The following is a 17,611-nucleotide window of genomic DNA, read 5'->3' on the forward strand; positions in this document are numbered from 1 at the left end:
ACCCTGTCACATGACAACGGGGCCCACAGAGTCTGAACAGCCCAGGGCCCTGGCTACCCTTAATCCACCCCTGGCCATTTATAAGATTAGACCTGGGTGAGCCATTGATATGGATACACCTAAACTAAATGGGAATGGATGGTGATATCAACTTCCTGTTTGTGGCACATTAGGATATGGGAGGCGGAAAAATTTTCAAGATGAGTGTTGACCATGGTGGCCATTTTGAAGTCGGCCCACCCACTTGTATCCAAATAAATGGTCCACCCAGGTGTATCCATATAAATGGCCCACCCTGTACAATATATGGTCTCTTCATCACGGCAGAAGGATTGAGTACTCCGGTGAATCTCTGAATAAAATCCATCCTTGCCAGGTACAGAAAAAGTTGTCTGAGCTAATTTTATTATGAGCAGAGAGTCTTTCCATTCTACACAAAAAAATCAATTTCAAGAGACGATTCTTGGATAGATGGAGTGATTCTAGAACACCAGTGTCTGGGAATAACTGTTCTAGTGGCAGATAAAGTGTCTCAGCATTCCTCTTTTGATAGATTTAAAAGACCCTGGTATCATAGAAAAAAGTCTGATCTGGGGAGGTCTAGATGATGATTCCCCTGTAATGTGTTTGTGAACATCAAAGACTTTGTTGCAGAGGCCACTTATTTGAGGGCATTCCCACCAGATATGAAGCATAGTGCCTTCAGCATTTTCACATCGCCAGCATTTACTGGAGACAGAGGGAAATATCTTATGAAGATCTGCTGAGCAACGATCCCATCTAGTTATGATTTTGCAATTTTTTTTCTTGAGCTTTGCAAGCCAATGGAAGTCTGTGTGTGCAAAAGAAAGTTTTGTTCCATTGCTCCTCCGAAAACGTCAACCCAATCTCTTTCTCACACTCTTTCTTGAACCATAGGAACTCTGTATTTATCTGAGAAGACAAAAATATAATATATTTGGGAGATCAATATGCTTGGGTGCAACTTCTGAGCTCAGCAATGAATCAAACTGAAAGGGGTCAGACTTGAGCACAGAGAATGGCTGAAGGGAATCAATGAATGAACGGAACTGGAGATATGAAAACCATGGTATGTTTTGATTGGGGTAGAGAGCTTTAAGCTCATTTAGTGGTGTTGTATTAATGAAATTTGCAAGGACCTGATGGAGTCTTGGTTTAGTCTGTGTGCACATATTGCGGACTTTGATGCATTTCCGCAGCGTTATTGGACGCGCAGAACTGCATCAAATCCGCAGTGTAGTGCACAGCCAAAGTTAATCTATCTGAAATTAGATAAAAATTGGTGTGCACATGCTGTGGAAAAATCTGCTCAGATTTGCAGTATTTTTTTCTGCAGCATGTCAATTCTCTTTGCGGATCTGCAGCGTTTCTGCACCCATTGACTTCCATTGAGTCAGTCAAATCCACAGTAAAACCGCAAGAGTAAAAAGATTTGTGGATTTTCTGTGAATGTGGGTGCAAGAAACACTGCAGATTGGGAGGAAGAATGTGTGTGCGGAGACTATGTGCGTGTCTATGCGCGGGGGTCTGTGTGTGTGTGCTGGTGTGTGTGTGGGCACGTGTCTGTGTAAGCAACCATTGTTTGACGGGACTACTACTCCCATCCAGCTATGAGTGCTGTCACATATGACAGTGACAACATTAGCCGATGATGTGACAGTAGTCCCAATAGTAAAAAAAACAAAACCCAAAAAACATACAGTACAGAAAGTACATACATGTACACATAGAACATATAACATACAATACATACTCACCAATCACCTAGTCCCTGACGCCCTCTATCTCCTGTAATAAAAGTAAAATAAACCAACCTATACATACCTTTCCTCCTTAATCCAGTTAATAACGAGTGTCCCACGACGATCTCCCATGTAGAACACTGACATCAGGTGATGTCAGTGTTCTACAGGGCCTCCGTGATGCATTGACAGAAGGAGGTAATCCTCCACACTGTATCCCTCCGCCGCCGGGAGAGAGGCCACCTGAGTTCATTCTCTCACCGGCAACGCTGTGTGAGAAAATTCTCAAGCAGCATTGCTGCAAAGTGAGAGCCTGATCTCAGGTAAACTCTTCAGTGATGCACTGCAGGAGCCATTATCTCCTTTCACTGTGTCCCTGGAGGCCCTGTAGAGCAGTGACATCACCCGATATCACTGTTCTACAGGGGAAATCGTCGTGGGACACTCGTTAGTAATTGGATTACATCGGACAGGGAGTATTTGTGTTTATTTTTGTTTTTTGCAGGATATCGATGGCGTTGTATGGATTAGGCATATAATAAAGATGTCAAACTGTGTGTGGTGTTTTATTTCATTAAGGCTAGTTTCACATTTTGAAGGTGCGCCCGTGTGCGCCGAACGCAGCATGTTGCATTTCGGCGCGCACGGCGCACCTTCAAAAGTGCGCAGCGAAAGGCAAAATCCTGCTAGCGCACGGCCAGCGCATGATCTGCGCACCCTATGCTAAAGATAGGGTGCGCAGATCGCAAGCGCCCATGTGCGCTAGTAGGCGGCGATGACCGGATGGGGCGGGCAGAGAGCCGGGAGGGGGCGGGGCTTAGCGGCGGCCGTGCGCAGGCCGTCGCTGCGCTATAAAGTGCAAATGTGAAACTAGCCTTAAATACTTATTTTCTGGCTGTTTTTTTTAACCCATTACCACGGGAGACTTCCTCTGACTGGTGTCCACTGGTTGGGACCCGGTCCTTTTGTCTGCCCTTAGTCACACACTGACGTCAACTTTGACACATAAGGTTTTTATTTTAGACAGTGTAGGACCGCCCCGATCAGAGTCACCTTGTCAATGGTATGACGGCTTTTATGCTATATTTGATCAAATACAGTATTACAAGAACTCTGAATTATTTAGATGCACTTTTGCTTTTAATTTATTTAATTACAGGAATTTTGCCTTTTGTAGGTTTTGTATGCTTTATGACCAATGTGAACATGTGTTTATATGCTGCATCTATACCAACTTAAACCAAGCTCAATTTTTGTGTTTTTTTCTTAATTGAGGTCATGTCTGATATTACTAATTTTAACTTAGTCTGGGTGGATGGACAAAGAAGAAAGGACTAGGATAAAGAATAAAGATAGAAGAGGTTGATACTGTGTAAGCTTATATAGACAATAGGCCAATAGGCCAAATTCTCGATCCTAGGCCAAGGGTGTAAAGAAGGGAAAAGGAAACCCTGCGGTAGTGGAGTCTTTCCCAAGTAAACTTGTATAAAACAAGTCGCCCCAATTGGGCAATGTCTTTAAAGGCAACATTTAATAACTCCCCGGGATCTTGCCCTGGACAAAATAAAGATTGTAAGGAGCATATAAAACGCTAATAAAAGCAAGAACCCTATGTTCCAACTACCACAAGGATCATGCCCATTTAAGAATTCATAACACTAGACAATCTGTAAGGAAAGGAAAGTGCCATGGTTATCCCTATTAGAACATGTTAGAAGATATCCCAGGGTTCATTTTAGATCATTAGGTGTTTCTGAAAGTTGTGTTAAGGTACTGTCACACTTAGCGATGCACCAGCGATCCCGACCAGCGATATGACGCGGTCAGGATCGCTGGTGCATCGCTAACTGGTCGCTAGTGAGCTGCCACACAGGCAGATCTCACCAGCGACATCGCTGGGGTCGGGGGTCGCTACTTACCTGTCACACTAGGCGATCCTGCGTCCTCCCGCCCGGCTCCACGCTCGTCTCTCCACAGGAAGCGCCGCAGGAAGCTGACGACGAGAAACAGTCCTGGACGTTCTCGCGCGATCAGCGATAAGCAGCGGGGGAGCCGGTCGTAGGTAAGTATCAGACACAGCGATATCGCTAGCAATATCGCTATAACGTCACAAGTTATAGCGATATTGCTAGAGATATCGCTTAGTGTGACAGGCCCTTTAGTCTATCATACTAACTACAGGTATCTACTTGTATATTTTCTCACACGGTTATCTTTGAGGCACGGTTATCTGGTTACAGCATGCTGGTCATTTCTTGACTACACATCCATGAGAGTTGCACATAAGCTTTTCTCTCCCACCAAAAAAAAACGTGTCTTTTGTTACCTTCCTACTTCTGGCAGACTACGCTCTGTAAATACAGTCCTTGCCCTCCAGCTGAATGACGTAAACTTTCAGTTTGGAAAGGTAAATAGTTTGGGACATAAAAATTCAGGGTTGGAAGAATTTTCCTGAGGGCGAGGCTAAAGTAGGTATTCTGCTTTAGTATGTGAAATGTAAGTTGACCTATACACAAATAGATCAGTGTTGATTTAGCCATTTACCTGTGTTGGGATATTCTTCTGTGTGGGAAAATTGGTGTAAACATATCTGCAGCTGTTCCTTGCATCTGAATGGGTTTCTTCCAATCCTTGCCTGTGCAAAACACCACAATGCATGCAAATTCATTTTCAGTTGCATACATTATCACATGAGAACTGATATGGATTAGAAGAACTAAGTGATGTTCTTACAGAAAACAGAATTACACATTACAATATTCTAGTTTGGGTTATAGCTAAATGTTACACCATTTGTATACTATAAGAAATAATCACCATAACAGAAAGTGCAACAAAAGTATTATAAAAAATATTCCAAATAAAGTATCCAATGTGACTAAAGAGTACAAGAGAAGTGCAATACTTAAGAAAGCTCTGGTATCTGTAATATATTTAAAGGGAACATGTTACTGCGATCATGGAGTTTATCTGCAGACAAATAGTGTTACAATAGGGCCTGGCCACCACAATGAAAGTGTTGCTAACAGGTAAAAATGAAATAACTTTCTCCTGAAAGCTATTGACTTTCAGTCATGGGGTGTGTGGCTACATTCAACAATCACGGCACTGCTCACTATACTGTGAGTGGCATCTGTAAGCATGCCCTGGCACTTTGATTGGCATTTCACGGTGCAGATCATCTGTTCAGACCTGCTTCAATATGTCGCTCAAAGTAAAAAGAGCAGTGGCATGAGCGATGACTAATCACTCTCTGTACGAACCCTATGACAACGTAAGCAGCTCCCAGAAGGAAAGCTCATTCTGTCCTAGCAGCAGACATAGGTCTGCTGTGTATATACAGTGTGTATACTGTGTGTATACCTGTGTATAGACACAGGTAAAAGGGGAATTAGACCTACCCATAATTAAATTTCTAGATAGTCCCTCAGGACAGCACACCAGAAGGTTGTCTTCCTTGAATCAATACAGGGACAGGATTACAAAAACTATAAAGCAGAAATTGGATACAGTGAGACACCCTAATGTTGTACTGTTGGAGGTGGTTTCCCTTCCTGAATATTTCCTATTAATCAATAACTCAAGTTTGGGAGAATGACAAAGATATTTAATGACAAGTAAAATAAAATAGTAATAAGACAATTCAAACAATAATATAACAATAAAACCTTTCTTCAATGTCCTAGAATTAGATAAATACCAATACAAATATCTATGTAATACAAGTATACTTAGCAATGGTTCTTCATGGCAATAATGAGAGAGCGAGAGAGAGAGATTGCCTTGATTCTTCCTTCATTTATACCCAGATTTCACATTCACACCCACATACAACCCATGACTCCACCTTTCTTCCGGTATCTTCTGTGGCAAATATCCAATCATCTTCCTGTAATAGGAACACTGTCATTGGCTGCAGTATTCATCATTTTCCTGTAGATGGCGTCCTTGTATTTAGGATAAAGTCCTGGTGTCAAAAGGCCTGAGGGTATTCAGCTTAGGCCAAGACTAGATGTACATCTGATGAACAATAGTTTATCATCCAAGCACCACAGACATTGTGTATCAATATACATATCCATAGGCCGGAGACATGATGTCTATCTCAGGACCACTGGTTCGTAATGGAAACCCACAGGAGCTGTGTACGTATGTAGATAACAATAGGTCACAAACAGGATAGAGGCTATTCATTCACGAAATCCACAATTTACACCTGTATCTTCTATTATGTTGGAAGGCCAGTATTCATTTTGTATGCAAATGCACTTTTATCTTATGTCTAAAACAAAAAGACATCACACACGAACGTAGGCCTTCTCATGTACATAGTCTTGCATCTGGTTTATCTCATGAATAGAGTTCTGGAATTATTCAGCTCTCATAAATTCAATATAAAGTTCAGTGATTCCTATGATATATATATATATAAATATATATATGTTGTCCAAGTAATCTTCCAACATACCCCCCTTTGTGTCTGAATGACACACAACTGTTAGGAGGCCACAAATCCAGAATCCTCTTCACCACTGTGGTTGATTCATCTTAGGGCAATGAGTCTTGATACACTCACTCATTAGCTGCCAACATTCACTCCAAAGAAGAGAAAAAAAATAACTTTGCTATAGCTTGATTTCTATTAGGACATTGAAGGAGGCATGGAAAAAAAAAATACATCATATTACATATAATCATTTCATCTCACAAAAATCATATAGAAAACAAGCAATTTTATAATTTGTGATAGGATACCAATTTCTTACTAGGAATTACCTATAGGTTTCGTTTTCGAATCAAACAACCTTTTTTACTGTGCCCTCTTCTGCCACAGTTCTCACATATTACAATTTCCTTTAATTCGATGGGAATTTGTACATCTGTGTCACATGATGCAATTTTGACATTGGGTTCTCCTCTCACAGTTAAGCTCTGAATCTTCCTATATAGGTACCGGGTAACACAGCACATATAGACTTGTAAAAGGATTAAAATTACAGAAACAATAAGCAATATAACAATCGGGTGGATTAAATAATTCAGTATGCCATTTGCCGCATTTGAATGACCAAATATTACCTCCCACCAATATCCCTTAGCATTATTTTCTAACAGATGGGTAACTTCCTTTAGTTCATTTTGGTCATGATGTAATAGAATTGTGGCATTGGCCTTTTCTTGATTAAGCTTCATCAACAAATATTCATCCCTATTAAATTTTACCAACCGTTCTCCAAGTTCTTTCCCATTCCTAGGCTTAAGGCTTGCAAATTAACTGGAGTGTGGTATTTCAGATCAATTGACAGATTAGCAATAGTAGGAATTACATAATCCCAGTTAGTTGTCTTAATTTTTGTAACTCCACTAAGAGTGCACCATGCTCCCCTAGCTACAGATGTCATTACATAACAATGTTGTGTTGTTATAGATACATTGGCGGTATTTAGGAGAAAGAAATAAGCTCTCTGATGCCCTAGATAGAAGATTGGTGCTATGTCTTTTGAGATTGATTCCCCATCTAGAATACAAGTGGATGAATTATTCCAGAATTTGTCTTCAACTAACCTAAACTGTCCTGGCGTACATAGAACATGATGATTCCTTTGTATGCAAAGAGAAATGTCAACCTGTTTCCACTTTCCATTTCTCCTAATTACTTGAGGATGCTCTAATCTAGGGTGTAGTAATGTAAAATCTCCAGTTAAAATACCTATTGAACTAACTTTATGTAAGAGCTCTAAAGGTGAATTAGTATATGGAATAAATGAAGAGGCATAGCATTTCTCAAAGTCATAGTTGCTGCACCCAACCCATGCGTTCACCCACCATTTTGAATGTGTACAGCTCATGAGTTCAGGTAACACTGTAGTGGCTTGAGACAACCATTCAAGTGGCCATTCTCCATCATAAATAGCTTGTACTGCTAGCTTGATGTTAGTTGATAATTCCATTTGTCCTTGTGTACAGACTAGAGCCCAAGACATATTCCTACCTCTTGCCAGCGTATCTTCCATTAATTCTTTAAAATGTTGGATGAAATCTTTTGCTACTGCGATATACAGTCATATGTAAAAGTTTTGGCACCCCTATTAATGTTAACCTTTTTTCTTTATAACAATTTTGGTTTTTGCAACAGGTATTTCAGTTTCATATATCTAATAACTGATGGACTCAGTTATATTTCTGGATTCAAATGAGGTTTATTGTACTAACAGAAAATGTGCAATCTGCATTTAAACAAAATTTGACCGGTGCAAAAGTATGGGCACCCTTATCATTTTCTTGATTTGAACACTCCTAACTACTTTTTACTGACTTCCTGAAGCACTAAATTGGTTTTGTAACCTCATTGAGCTTTGAACTTCATAGCCAGGTGTATCAAATCATGAGAAAAGGTATTTAAAGTGGCCACTTGCAAGTAGTTCTCCTATTTGATTCTCCTATGAAGAGTGGCATCATGGGCTCCTCAAAACATCTCTCAAATGATCTGAAAAGAAAGATTATTCAACATAGCTTTTCAGGGGAAGGATACAAAAAGTTGTCTCAGAGATTTAACCAGTCAGTTTCCACTGTGAGGAACATAGTAAGGAAATGGAAGAACACAGGTACAGTTCTTGTTAAGCCCAGAAGTGGCAGGCCAAGAAAAATATCAGAAAGGCAGAGAAGAATGGTGAGAACAGTCAAGGACAATCCACAGACCACCTCCAAAGACCTGCAGCATCATCTTGCTGCAGATGGTGTCACTGTGCATCGGTCAACAATACAGCGCACTTTGCACAAGGAGAAGCTGTATGGGAGAGTGATGCGAAAGAAGCCGTTTCTGCAAGCACGCCACAAACAGAGTCGCCTGAGGTATGCAAAAGCACATTTGGACAAGCCAGTTACATTTTGGAAGAAGGTCCTGTGAACTGATGAAACAAAGATTGAGTTGTTTGGTCATACAAAAAGGCGTTATGCATGCGCTGTATTGTTGACCGATGCACAGTGACACCATCTGCAGCAAGATGATGCTGCAGGTCTTTGGAGGTGGTCTGTGGATTGTCCTTGACTGTTCTCACCATTCTTCTTCTCTGACTTTCTGATATTTTTCTTGGCCTGCCACTTCTGGGCTTAACAAGAACTGTACCTGTGTTCTTCCATTTCCTTACTATGTTCCTCACAGTGGAAACTGACTGGTTAAATCTCTGAGACAACTTTTTGTATCCTTCCCCTGAAAAGCTATGTTGAATAATCTTTGTTTTCAGATCATTTGAGAGTTGTTTTGAGGAGCCCATGATGCCACTCTTCATAGGAGAATCAAATAGGAGAACTACTTGCAAGTGGCCACTTTAAATACCTTTTCTCATGATTTGATACACCTGGCTATGAAGTTCAAAGATCAAGGAGGTTACAAAACCAATTTAGTGCTTCAGGAAGTCAGTAAAAAGTAGTTAGGAGTGTTCAAATCAAGAAAATGATAAGGGTGCCCATACTTTTGCACCGGTCAAATTTTGTTTAAATGCAGATTGCACATTTTCTGTTAGTACAATAAACCTCATTTGAATCCAGAAATATAACTGAGTCCATCAGTTATTAGATATATGAAACTGAAATACCTGTTGCAAAAAACAAAATTGTTATAAAGAAAAAAGGTTAACATTAATAGGGGTGCCCAAACTTTTACATATGACTGTAAGTGTTTACATGATCTTGTTGCAAATTGTTAATTACATCATTGATTTTCCTTTGTACTTCAAAACCTTTCTTGCTATTGGTTGCTATGTCTATAAATTTTGTCCTTAAACTACTGATATCAGCTTCATTAATGATACCCATACCTGTTCCTAATCCTCCCAACAGTGTGCTGAAGGTATCTCTTCGCCCTCTGTCATTCTTTGAATTAAATAGTTTGTTATTGTGTCTTATCTGATTTCCTGAATTTTTATTAGTAAACCATCTATATAGGGCATGTACATGATTTAATGTATATCCTGTACAAATTGGGTAGTAGGTTTTTATCAACCATAAGGAGATATTAACTCTCCAAGTAACAAACGCATATTGAACGTCACTAGCAATTGTTTGAGTAGAATCTAGGTTGACCTATAAAGGGTGTCCCTCTTCTAAATACATTGTCTGCTGATTGCTGTCAGATTCATTGGTGACACATGGTTTCATGTAATCTGGAGCGGCATCAATAATGTGCATCTCACCTATCTCTATTTCTGGTGCTCCACATGCCCAATAACCAATCATTTCTCTATAGGATTCATATGGCTTAGACATTGAACCAATTATAAAATTTGGCCCTTGCTGAACTGACATCTCCACCTCTGTAGCATCTTCAATGTATGCTTCACGATATGTGAGGGTAATCCTTTTTGGCCTGAACATTGGGTGTATACTATTATGCCAATATATACCACATACAAACAAATATTCTCCTTCTTTTAAGTTGTCACTAAAAAGCCCATAATCTATCCCCTTTTCCTCATTTTTGTTGGGTAACTTAGACTCTTCCAACAACCAGTACCCAGTTTCATTTACATATATTGTAGCGCTCATGAATGGCTGTAGTGATTTTGGATCTATATTTTGTACTCCTTCCATATATGTTAACCTCTGGGTACTAGAGCTATGATTGACTCTCCCAAACGAAAAGACAACACTATACTGACTGCTGGGACCCTGATAATATCTCCCAGTTACCTTTTTACCCTCTGGTATCAGTCTAGCTGTCCTACTTTTAACACCATTATCTTTGTAGTCGCTATTTACATCAATGGTTATGTCTGGGTGTGTAAATAACATGTTTCCATTTTCCTTGTTAGGTAATATACCCTTATCGATATCTCCAGAGTGTTCAATGTGAGTTGATTCCATAGAATTGATGATTCCAATTGCCAACAAAATTGCTGCAATTCTCATATCCAGAATCCAGAAATTTCCATCTTTTACTTCACGCTTCATTTAGGATCCTGGGAAACAAGAACAAGAGCGGCATCAAATTCTTATCAGTTATATCCGTTTACACTGATCTACATGAACCCACTTTTCTATAGCTCTCCTGTTCATGCATTTGACACTTTTCTTGTCTATTCGTTTAACTTTTACCACTTGTTCACTCAGTGTCATAGTTACGACATAAGGTCCTATCCAATTTGCATCCCATGAAGATTTGGGTACAAAATTCTTTACCATCATGTCAGGCATTTTGGCAACCACATTAGTGACAGGAGGGGTAAACTTGTTTAGAGCTCTGTAGTCCAATGTCGGACGCCAACCATTTGGTTTCTTAACTGGCCATAGGGGCGCATTATTGGTGGATTGGCACTCTCTGATGACATTTTGAATTAGTAAATCATCCAGTATTCTCTTAATGTATGGGACTGACTCTGGTGGTATTTTATACTGTCTCTGGGGAGGGGGATCAGGACCCTCTACCATTACAACCATGTTAGACACTCTGCCACATTGGGTTTTTGAATTCGCCCACACATTGTTATGCTGCCACAAGATGTCAGCTTGTTCATCATCATCTGTCCTCAAAAGCATAGCTGGATCTAAAGATTCTGCACCTTTGATTGAACCAATACCATAATTGTCAGTAACCATTTTTAAACATCTGACCCGATAATGGTACCTTCATGTGTTGGTGAAAGATATAAGCCATGCTCAACACATAGGTTTCCCAGGTTGATTGTTACTGGCAAAGATTGCTCTGAAGATACTAATTGTCCTCCAAAGCCTCTCAGGAAAATCTGTTTACCACTAGGATCAATTTTCAAATCCAGATTAGTTAAACTGACAGCAGCACCTGTATCCAGTAAGATGTTTGTACGATGGCCCCCTACCGTACCCTGAATACGGGGTCTCCCGCCCTTGTCCCTGCTAAGTTGACTCACTAGGGACAATACTGGGGCCTGACATCCCTATTGTTTTACATAAGGATTTGTTGGAGGTGGGGTCTTTAATTCCTCTGGCTTTTCTGCCATTGCTTTTCCAATCTTCCTCAGCTCTTCCAGAAGTGGACCATATAACGTAACTTCAGGAAGACTATGCTCTACATTACTTGCATTTGGTTCTGGTTTTTGATTTTGCTTCCTATTAATAAAAGGTCTATTATTGATAATTCTTTTACTACTCCTGCACTCTTTCATAGTGTGACCTGTGTATCCACATCTATAACATTTCCCAACAAACCTTGCTTTGCCTTCATTCTTTACTATCTCTGAGATTCTCTTTTGGGGCTTAGTGTCATGACTTGTGTCCTGAATTCAATCCTTTAATATATTTACAAAGGCTTGGTATGAATTTGCATTCCTCAAGGCAACCTTTGTTGGATAGTCAACAAAAGTGCATTTGTTAGCCATTGAATATAGAAAACTGTTATCATCAGGAGACATGTCAGGGCAGTTATAGGTAGAACGGTATAATGTCAAATATTCACTGCAGAAAATAATTGGATCATCTCCTCTATTAAGTTTTGCATTTTCTAAGGCATTAGTACCTCTCGCATCTCATCCTCCCATGACTCTCTTTAATTCCTCCAATCTGTCACTAGCATTTCCCCAATTGCATTCAAAATCTGAAGACAATCCTTTGCGATATCCTACAGGGGGCTGCAACTTTTCACAGAGTTGGGATGGGAGCCATACCCGAAGTAATGCACACGCAGCCCTATTACCTAGATTGTATTGTGTCACTACAGCCTCTAACCTATTGGAGAGACTAATGGCTGATGCGCTTGTGTCAAATTTCCCTAATATCTGGCATAGGTTTGTTTTCTCTTGTATGGTGAGTGTTGTGCAATGTACTTGATTACTGCCATTTAACAGTGAATTCTCCCTCATTTGTCTCAATCTACCTGACTCAGGAGTAAAGAGAGAGGAACTCTGATTTGGGTTACCTTCAGGGCTATTAGCAGTGCATACAGGCTGCTCATCCCCCCTTTTCCAGCCTTTTTCCTCCTGGTCATTAGATTTGCACTTTTGATTACAGCAATGATTATTCATTTTAGTATTTTCCTGTGATTTCAAAGACATACTATCATTTTCTTTTAGTTCCAGCTTTACATTAGCATCATGCAACTGATTTCTAAGTATTGTCATAACATCATTATACTTTGCTTCTTTTTCTTCTAGCAAAGCAATTCGCTGTTCCCTAAGTTTACATCTTTCCTTATACTCCTTGAGCTTATCTTCTAACTCACAATTTTGGTAAATCATATTGTCTACCTCATCCCTTAGATTTTCACATTCACAACTATGATCTTCAGCACTAGCAATAGCCATACTGACTTCCTGTTCAATTTTGTCCACATCACCTCTTAATTGAGCTTTCTCTGAATACCAATGCAATTCCTTTTGTTCTGCAATTTCTTTCATTTTCAACAACATACACAAAACATTTGCTAACTTCTCTTTCTTTGCTTTCCTTTTTGACAATTTACTTTTGTTATCACTTTGCCCTTCACATTGCTTCATTAAGTCATTAAATTGATGCGTCAATGCATCATCTTCATAAGTATTAAACTGAGCAGAGGCATACTTTTCAATAAATTTACTGACTATTTCCATGTTATTTTCAACTATTTCCACAGAAGACAAACAAAAATAAACAAATCAACTTTCCAAACAGAAATTAACAAACCACAATACAGAAACCAGTGAATATCACTTCACTAAAACAGGGACTCAGATTGAATACAATCTTCCCTTAGGCAGTCACAATCCAACACTAGAGGCTTGTGACTTTACCTATATCTGACTGACAGTATCTCATGCACTTGATCAAATACAGATCCAAGATCCAGGCCAAGAGTGATCTCCTATTGAAGCATAAGGCTACTTCCCCTTAACATGAGATTTAGATTTTAACCTCTAACTCACTTTCTTCTCAGAGATGTCTGGTTTTATCCTTTAGATCTTATGAGAAACTCAATCAACAGGGTGCTACCCTAACTTTACCGGCAAAAATTCAACAACACTTAAACAAACACATACCAATAGGCCTAAACTTAACAGAAAGACATTAATAAACATAAAATATAATGTATGTATAAAATCTAATTAAAGGAATGTTTGCTTACCAATTAAGCGCGTCCGCTCACTGATGAAAAAATATCACAGAACTTCCGGTCAATATCTCAGGCGTTCCAGTTTGCACGAACCAGTGTGTCACTTGTTCACCGATAAGATTTTCTCCTTGGGTCTGTTTCCTTGAAGAAGGGATTTCTTGTCTGGTCTTAAAATTGGATTTTCTCCGGCACTTGAATGAAGCAGTTGGGAACTTTGGTTCTGGGTAGATAATTGCTCTTCCACGATCCGCTGGGGTGCCAAATGTTGGAGGTGGTTTCCCTTCCTGAATATTTCCTATATAATCAATAACTCAAGTTTGGGAGAATGACAAAGATATTTAATGACAAGTAAAATAAAATAGAAATAAGACAATTCAAACAATAATATAACAATAAAACCTTTCTTCAATGTCCTAGAATTAGATAAATACCAATAAAAAATCTATGTAATACAAGTATACTTAGCAATGGTTCTTCATGGCAATAATGAGAGAGGGAGAGAGAGAGATTGCCTTGATTCTTCCTTCATTTATACCCAGATTTCACAGTCACACCCACATACAACCCATGACTCCACCTTTCTTCCGGTATCTTCTGTGGCAAATATCCAATCATCTTCCTGTAATAGGAACACTGTCATTGGCTGCAGTATTCATCATTTTCCTGTAGATGGCGTCCTTGTATTTAGGATAAAGTCCTGGTGCCAAAAGGCCTGAGGGTATTCAGCTTAGGCCAAAACTAGATGTCCATCTGATGAACAATAGTTTATCATCCAAGCACCACAGACATTGTGTATCAATATACATATCCATAGGCCGGAGACATGATGTCTGTCTCAGGACCACTGGTTCGTAATGGAAACCCACAGCTGTGTACGTATGTAGATAACAATAGGTCACAAACAGGATAGAGGCTATTCATTCACGACCTCCACAATTTGCACCTGTATCTTCTATTATGTTGGAAGGCCAGTATTCATTTTGTATGCAGATGCACCTTTATCTTATGTCTAAAACAAAAAGACATCACACAGGAGCATAGGCCTTCTCATGTACATAGTCTTGCATCTGGTTTATCTCATGAATAGAGTTCTGGAATTATTCAGCTCTCATAAATTCAATATAAAGTTCAGTGATTCCTATGATATATATATATATGTTGTCCAAGTCATCTTCCAACATGTACCCTAACCCAAATAACTAACTATATTAACTGTGGTAGATGAATTACCGTATTTTGCAGACAAAAGATGTACTGGACCATAAGATGCACCCCAATTTTTGAGGAGGAAACTAGGAAAACATTTTTTTAAATGGTGTGTGATTTTACGGTAGCTTGCCAGGGAGAGGGGTGGCTGAAGTAGGGCGGGGTCACAGGAGGCAGAGTTGATGCTACAGGAAGCTGGTGGCAACAGGAGTGGGGCAATGCTTCGAGCCCTGGGTTGGGAGAAGGGGATGTCCCGACGCTGCATGCTCTGGACTGTCAGAAAATGTCGGCACTGAGCAGAGTCCCAGCACTTTCCCATTGATTTCACTGCAGCCAGAAAATGGTCACCAGAGCACACAGCAGGGAAATTAAATAGAATTGCGGGGATTCCAAACATTGATGACATTTTCTGACAGCTCAGGGCCCGTAGCGCTGGGGCACCCCCTCCTCCAAGGCCAGGGCCCAAATCAACGCCCCATTCCTGTCACCGCTGGTGATCTTAATGGAAAAAAATCTTGCAGCACTCCAGTTCAAGGAAAAATTGTGGGCTTTAATCCGTTTCGACTTCACAGCAGGTCTTTGTAAAGACCGTGCTGTGAGGTCAAAACATTGCACCACTTGGTGCTGGATTACAGCCCACAATTTTTCCTTGAACTGGAGTGCTGCCTGATTTTTTTACATTTATATTTTGCGTTGAACAACCGCATTACTCAGTAAGTATTGCACCCAAAATCTGCTCAAGTTTGTGCTGTCTATTTATCTATAGATCTATCATCTATCCATCTATGTGTGTAAACATTATTCTTCAATGAAGTATGCAAAATAAGAGGTTAGACAAAGAAATGACATCACAACTTTTTTTTGTTAAATAATAGATCTTTATTTAGCTTACCAAAAGGCATACAAATCCGCATGAAAAAAACGCATTAAATCCGCATCAAAAACGTGTGGATTTTTACCTGCGTTTTCTGCCAAGAGATGCAGCTTCTGTGCAGAAAATTCTGCAGGCAAATCTGCAACGTGTGCATATAGCCTTACTAGTCTGAATATAGTTTCCTATTAGGCAAAGTCAAATCCAAAAGCATGAGGTAAATGAAGATTGGTCTGGGTCCAAAGCCACAAGGTCCCTCCAAATGAAGTAGATCCTAAAAGACAAAAGGTGTGAGGCCAAAGCCCAGGGCACGGAAGCACGATCTCAGAGGCACGAGGACAGGGATCAGAGGCACATGGCCAGGAATCAGAGGTACGAGATCAGTGGCACGAAATCACGAGTCTAGACTGACTTAGAATTCACAGACTCTCTTAAATGTAACTGGATAAACTTTATTATAAACTTTCCCTTTGAGTGGTACAGCTATCAGACTAACCCCAACTGAAGGAGCCAACTAATTTACCATGAAGCTCAGCTGAAGAGCAGTTTCCATATACGAGATTGTGCAGCATTAACACAATATGCCTCCCTACAGATGGAGTAGTCAGACTTAACTTGGTCTGGCGTGATAACAGTGGAAACACAGCAGTTTAATTCACACACTCACAATGCTGACAACCAGGGGACCCCCCATAAGTTAAATCTTTTGAAGCCCTGTGCAGGGAAACCATGAAAACAGAAGAGCAGCAATCAGGACATGAGGCAGCAAACTAAAGTGAAGCCATGAGACATTGCCCAGGAATGCAGCCTAATTTTGGCCCAGAGGTTCAAGGCCTAACTTCCGCCCCTAAGGCTTCAAGGCCTAGCTTCGGCACAAAGGCACGTGGCTAGTATCAGCCCAGAGAGGTGACACTGCTGCGTCCAGCAATGGTAACCCCTGGAGATATCATACCAGGAAAGACTATGTCTATAACTGGGATTGGGGGTGGGGTCAGCCCTGCCATGCCCATGGCCCGTGTGTACCTGGACTGGGGAGCAGGGAAAGGACCGAGAGAAGTGTGGGAATCAGAGGCTATTCCCACCAATGTGTTGCTAGGCACAGACTTGGGGAGGATGGTGTCCCACTATATCCCTCCCTTACAAGTAAATGCTACAGAGAAGCTGGAAGAAAGCAACCCATCTGAGATCCCATGCAAGGAAGGAAAATGTACCAATGCACAGGAATGTACGTATGTGGCAACTGTGACCCGGATTCAGGCTGCGGCACAGAGATTAGAGGATGAGGCTCAAATAGAACTGCCAGAACAGGAGGACCATACTGTGGCCCAGAGCCTCCTCACATGGCAGACCCAACAAGGTTCCTGATAACCAACACTGAAGACTCAGCTTCAGACAGGGGCCTGGCAGTCACACTAGGCCAGGGGCTGCAGACTGACAGTCAGAGCTTCCAGGAGGCCCAGCGGACAGATGTCAGTCTGGAGAAGCTCAGATGTTTTGCAGATCAACCCCCCACTGCTTCTGACAAAGAGAATATACTGGGAGCAGGGCAGACTGTATAAAGAGACTCTCCCCACTGATACTACAGAACCTTGGGACAGTGAAAAGCGACTGGTCGTTCCTTATCCATTTAGGGAACAATTATTGAGAATTGCTCATGAAATTTCTCTGGCTGGGCTAAAGGCCCCGTCACACATAGCGACTCACCAGCGATCC

At 40.6% G+C, this 17,611-nt stretch overlaps 1 protein-coding gene and 1 long non-coding RNA gene across 2 annotated transcripts; both read right to left on the reverse strand.

Annotated features, from left to right (window-relative positions):
- Positions 1 to 383: 383 nt before the first annotated feature.
- On the reverse strand, positions 384 to 15,660 carry LOC141089311 (uncharacterized). Its single transcript, XR_012232242.1, has 3 exons — positions 13,834 to 15,660; positions 4,308 to 4,398; positions 384 to 933 (listed from the first exon to the last, which is right to left on the reverse strand). It is a non-coding gene; the product is annotated as an uncharacterized lncRNA (long non-coding RNA).
- Positions 11,872 to 13,403, reverse strand: LOC141089330 (posterior protein-like). The gene has a single exon (XM_073575647.1). The coding sequence runs from the start codon at positions 13,319 to 13,321 to the stop codon at positions 12,263 to 12,265; it is 1,059 nt and encodes a 352-aa protein (XP_073431748.1). The 5' UTR covers positions 13,322 to 13,403; the 3' UTR covers positions 11,872 to 12,262.
- Positions 15,661 to 17,611: the final 1,951 nt, after the last annotated feature.

Source organism: Dendrobates tinctorius, unplaced genomic scaffold, assembly GCF_039654945.1.
Source record: "Dendrobates tinctorius isolate UK_male_01 unplaced genomic scaffold, ASM3965494v1 ptg000045l, whole genome shotgun sequence".
Classification (NCBI taxonomy): domain Eukaryota; kingdom Metazoa; phylum Chordata; class Amphibia; order Anura; family Dendrobatidae; genus Dendrobates; species Dendrobates tinctorius.

Bases quoted from the DNA above. Each gene is read 5' to 3' on its own strand.
- LOC141089330 (XM_073575647.1), bottom strand. From the start codon at position 13,321: ATGGAAATAGTCAGTAAATTTATTGAAAAGTATGCCTCTGCTCAGTTT.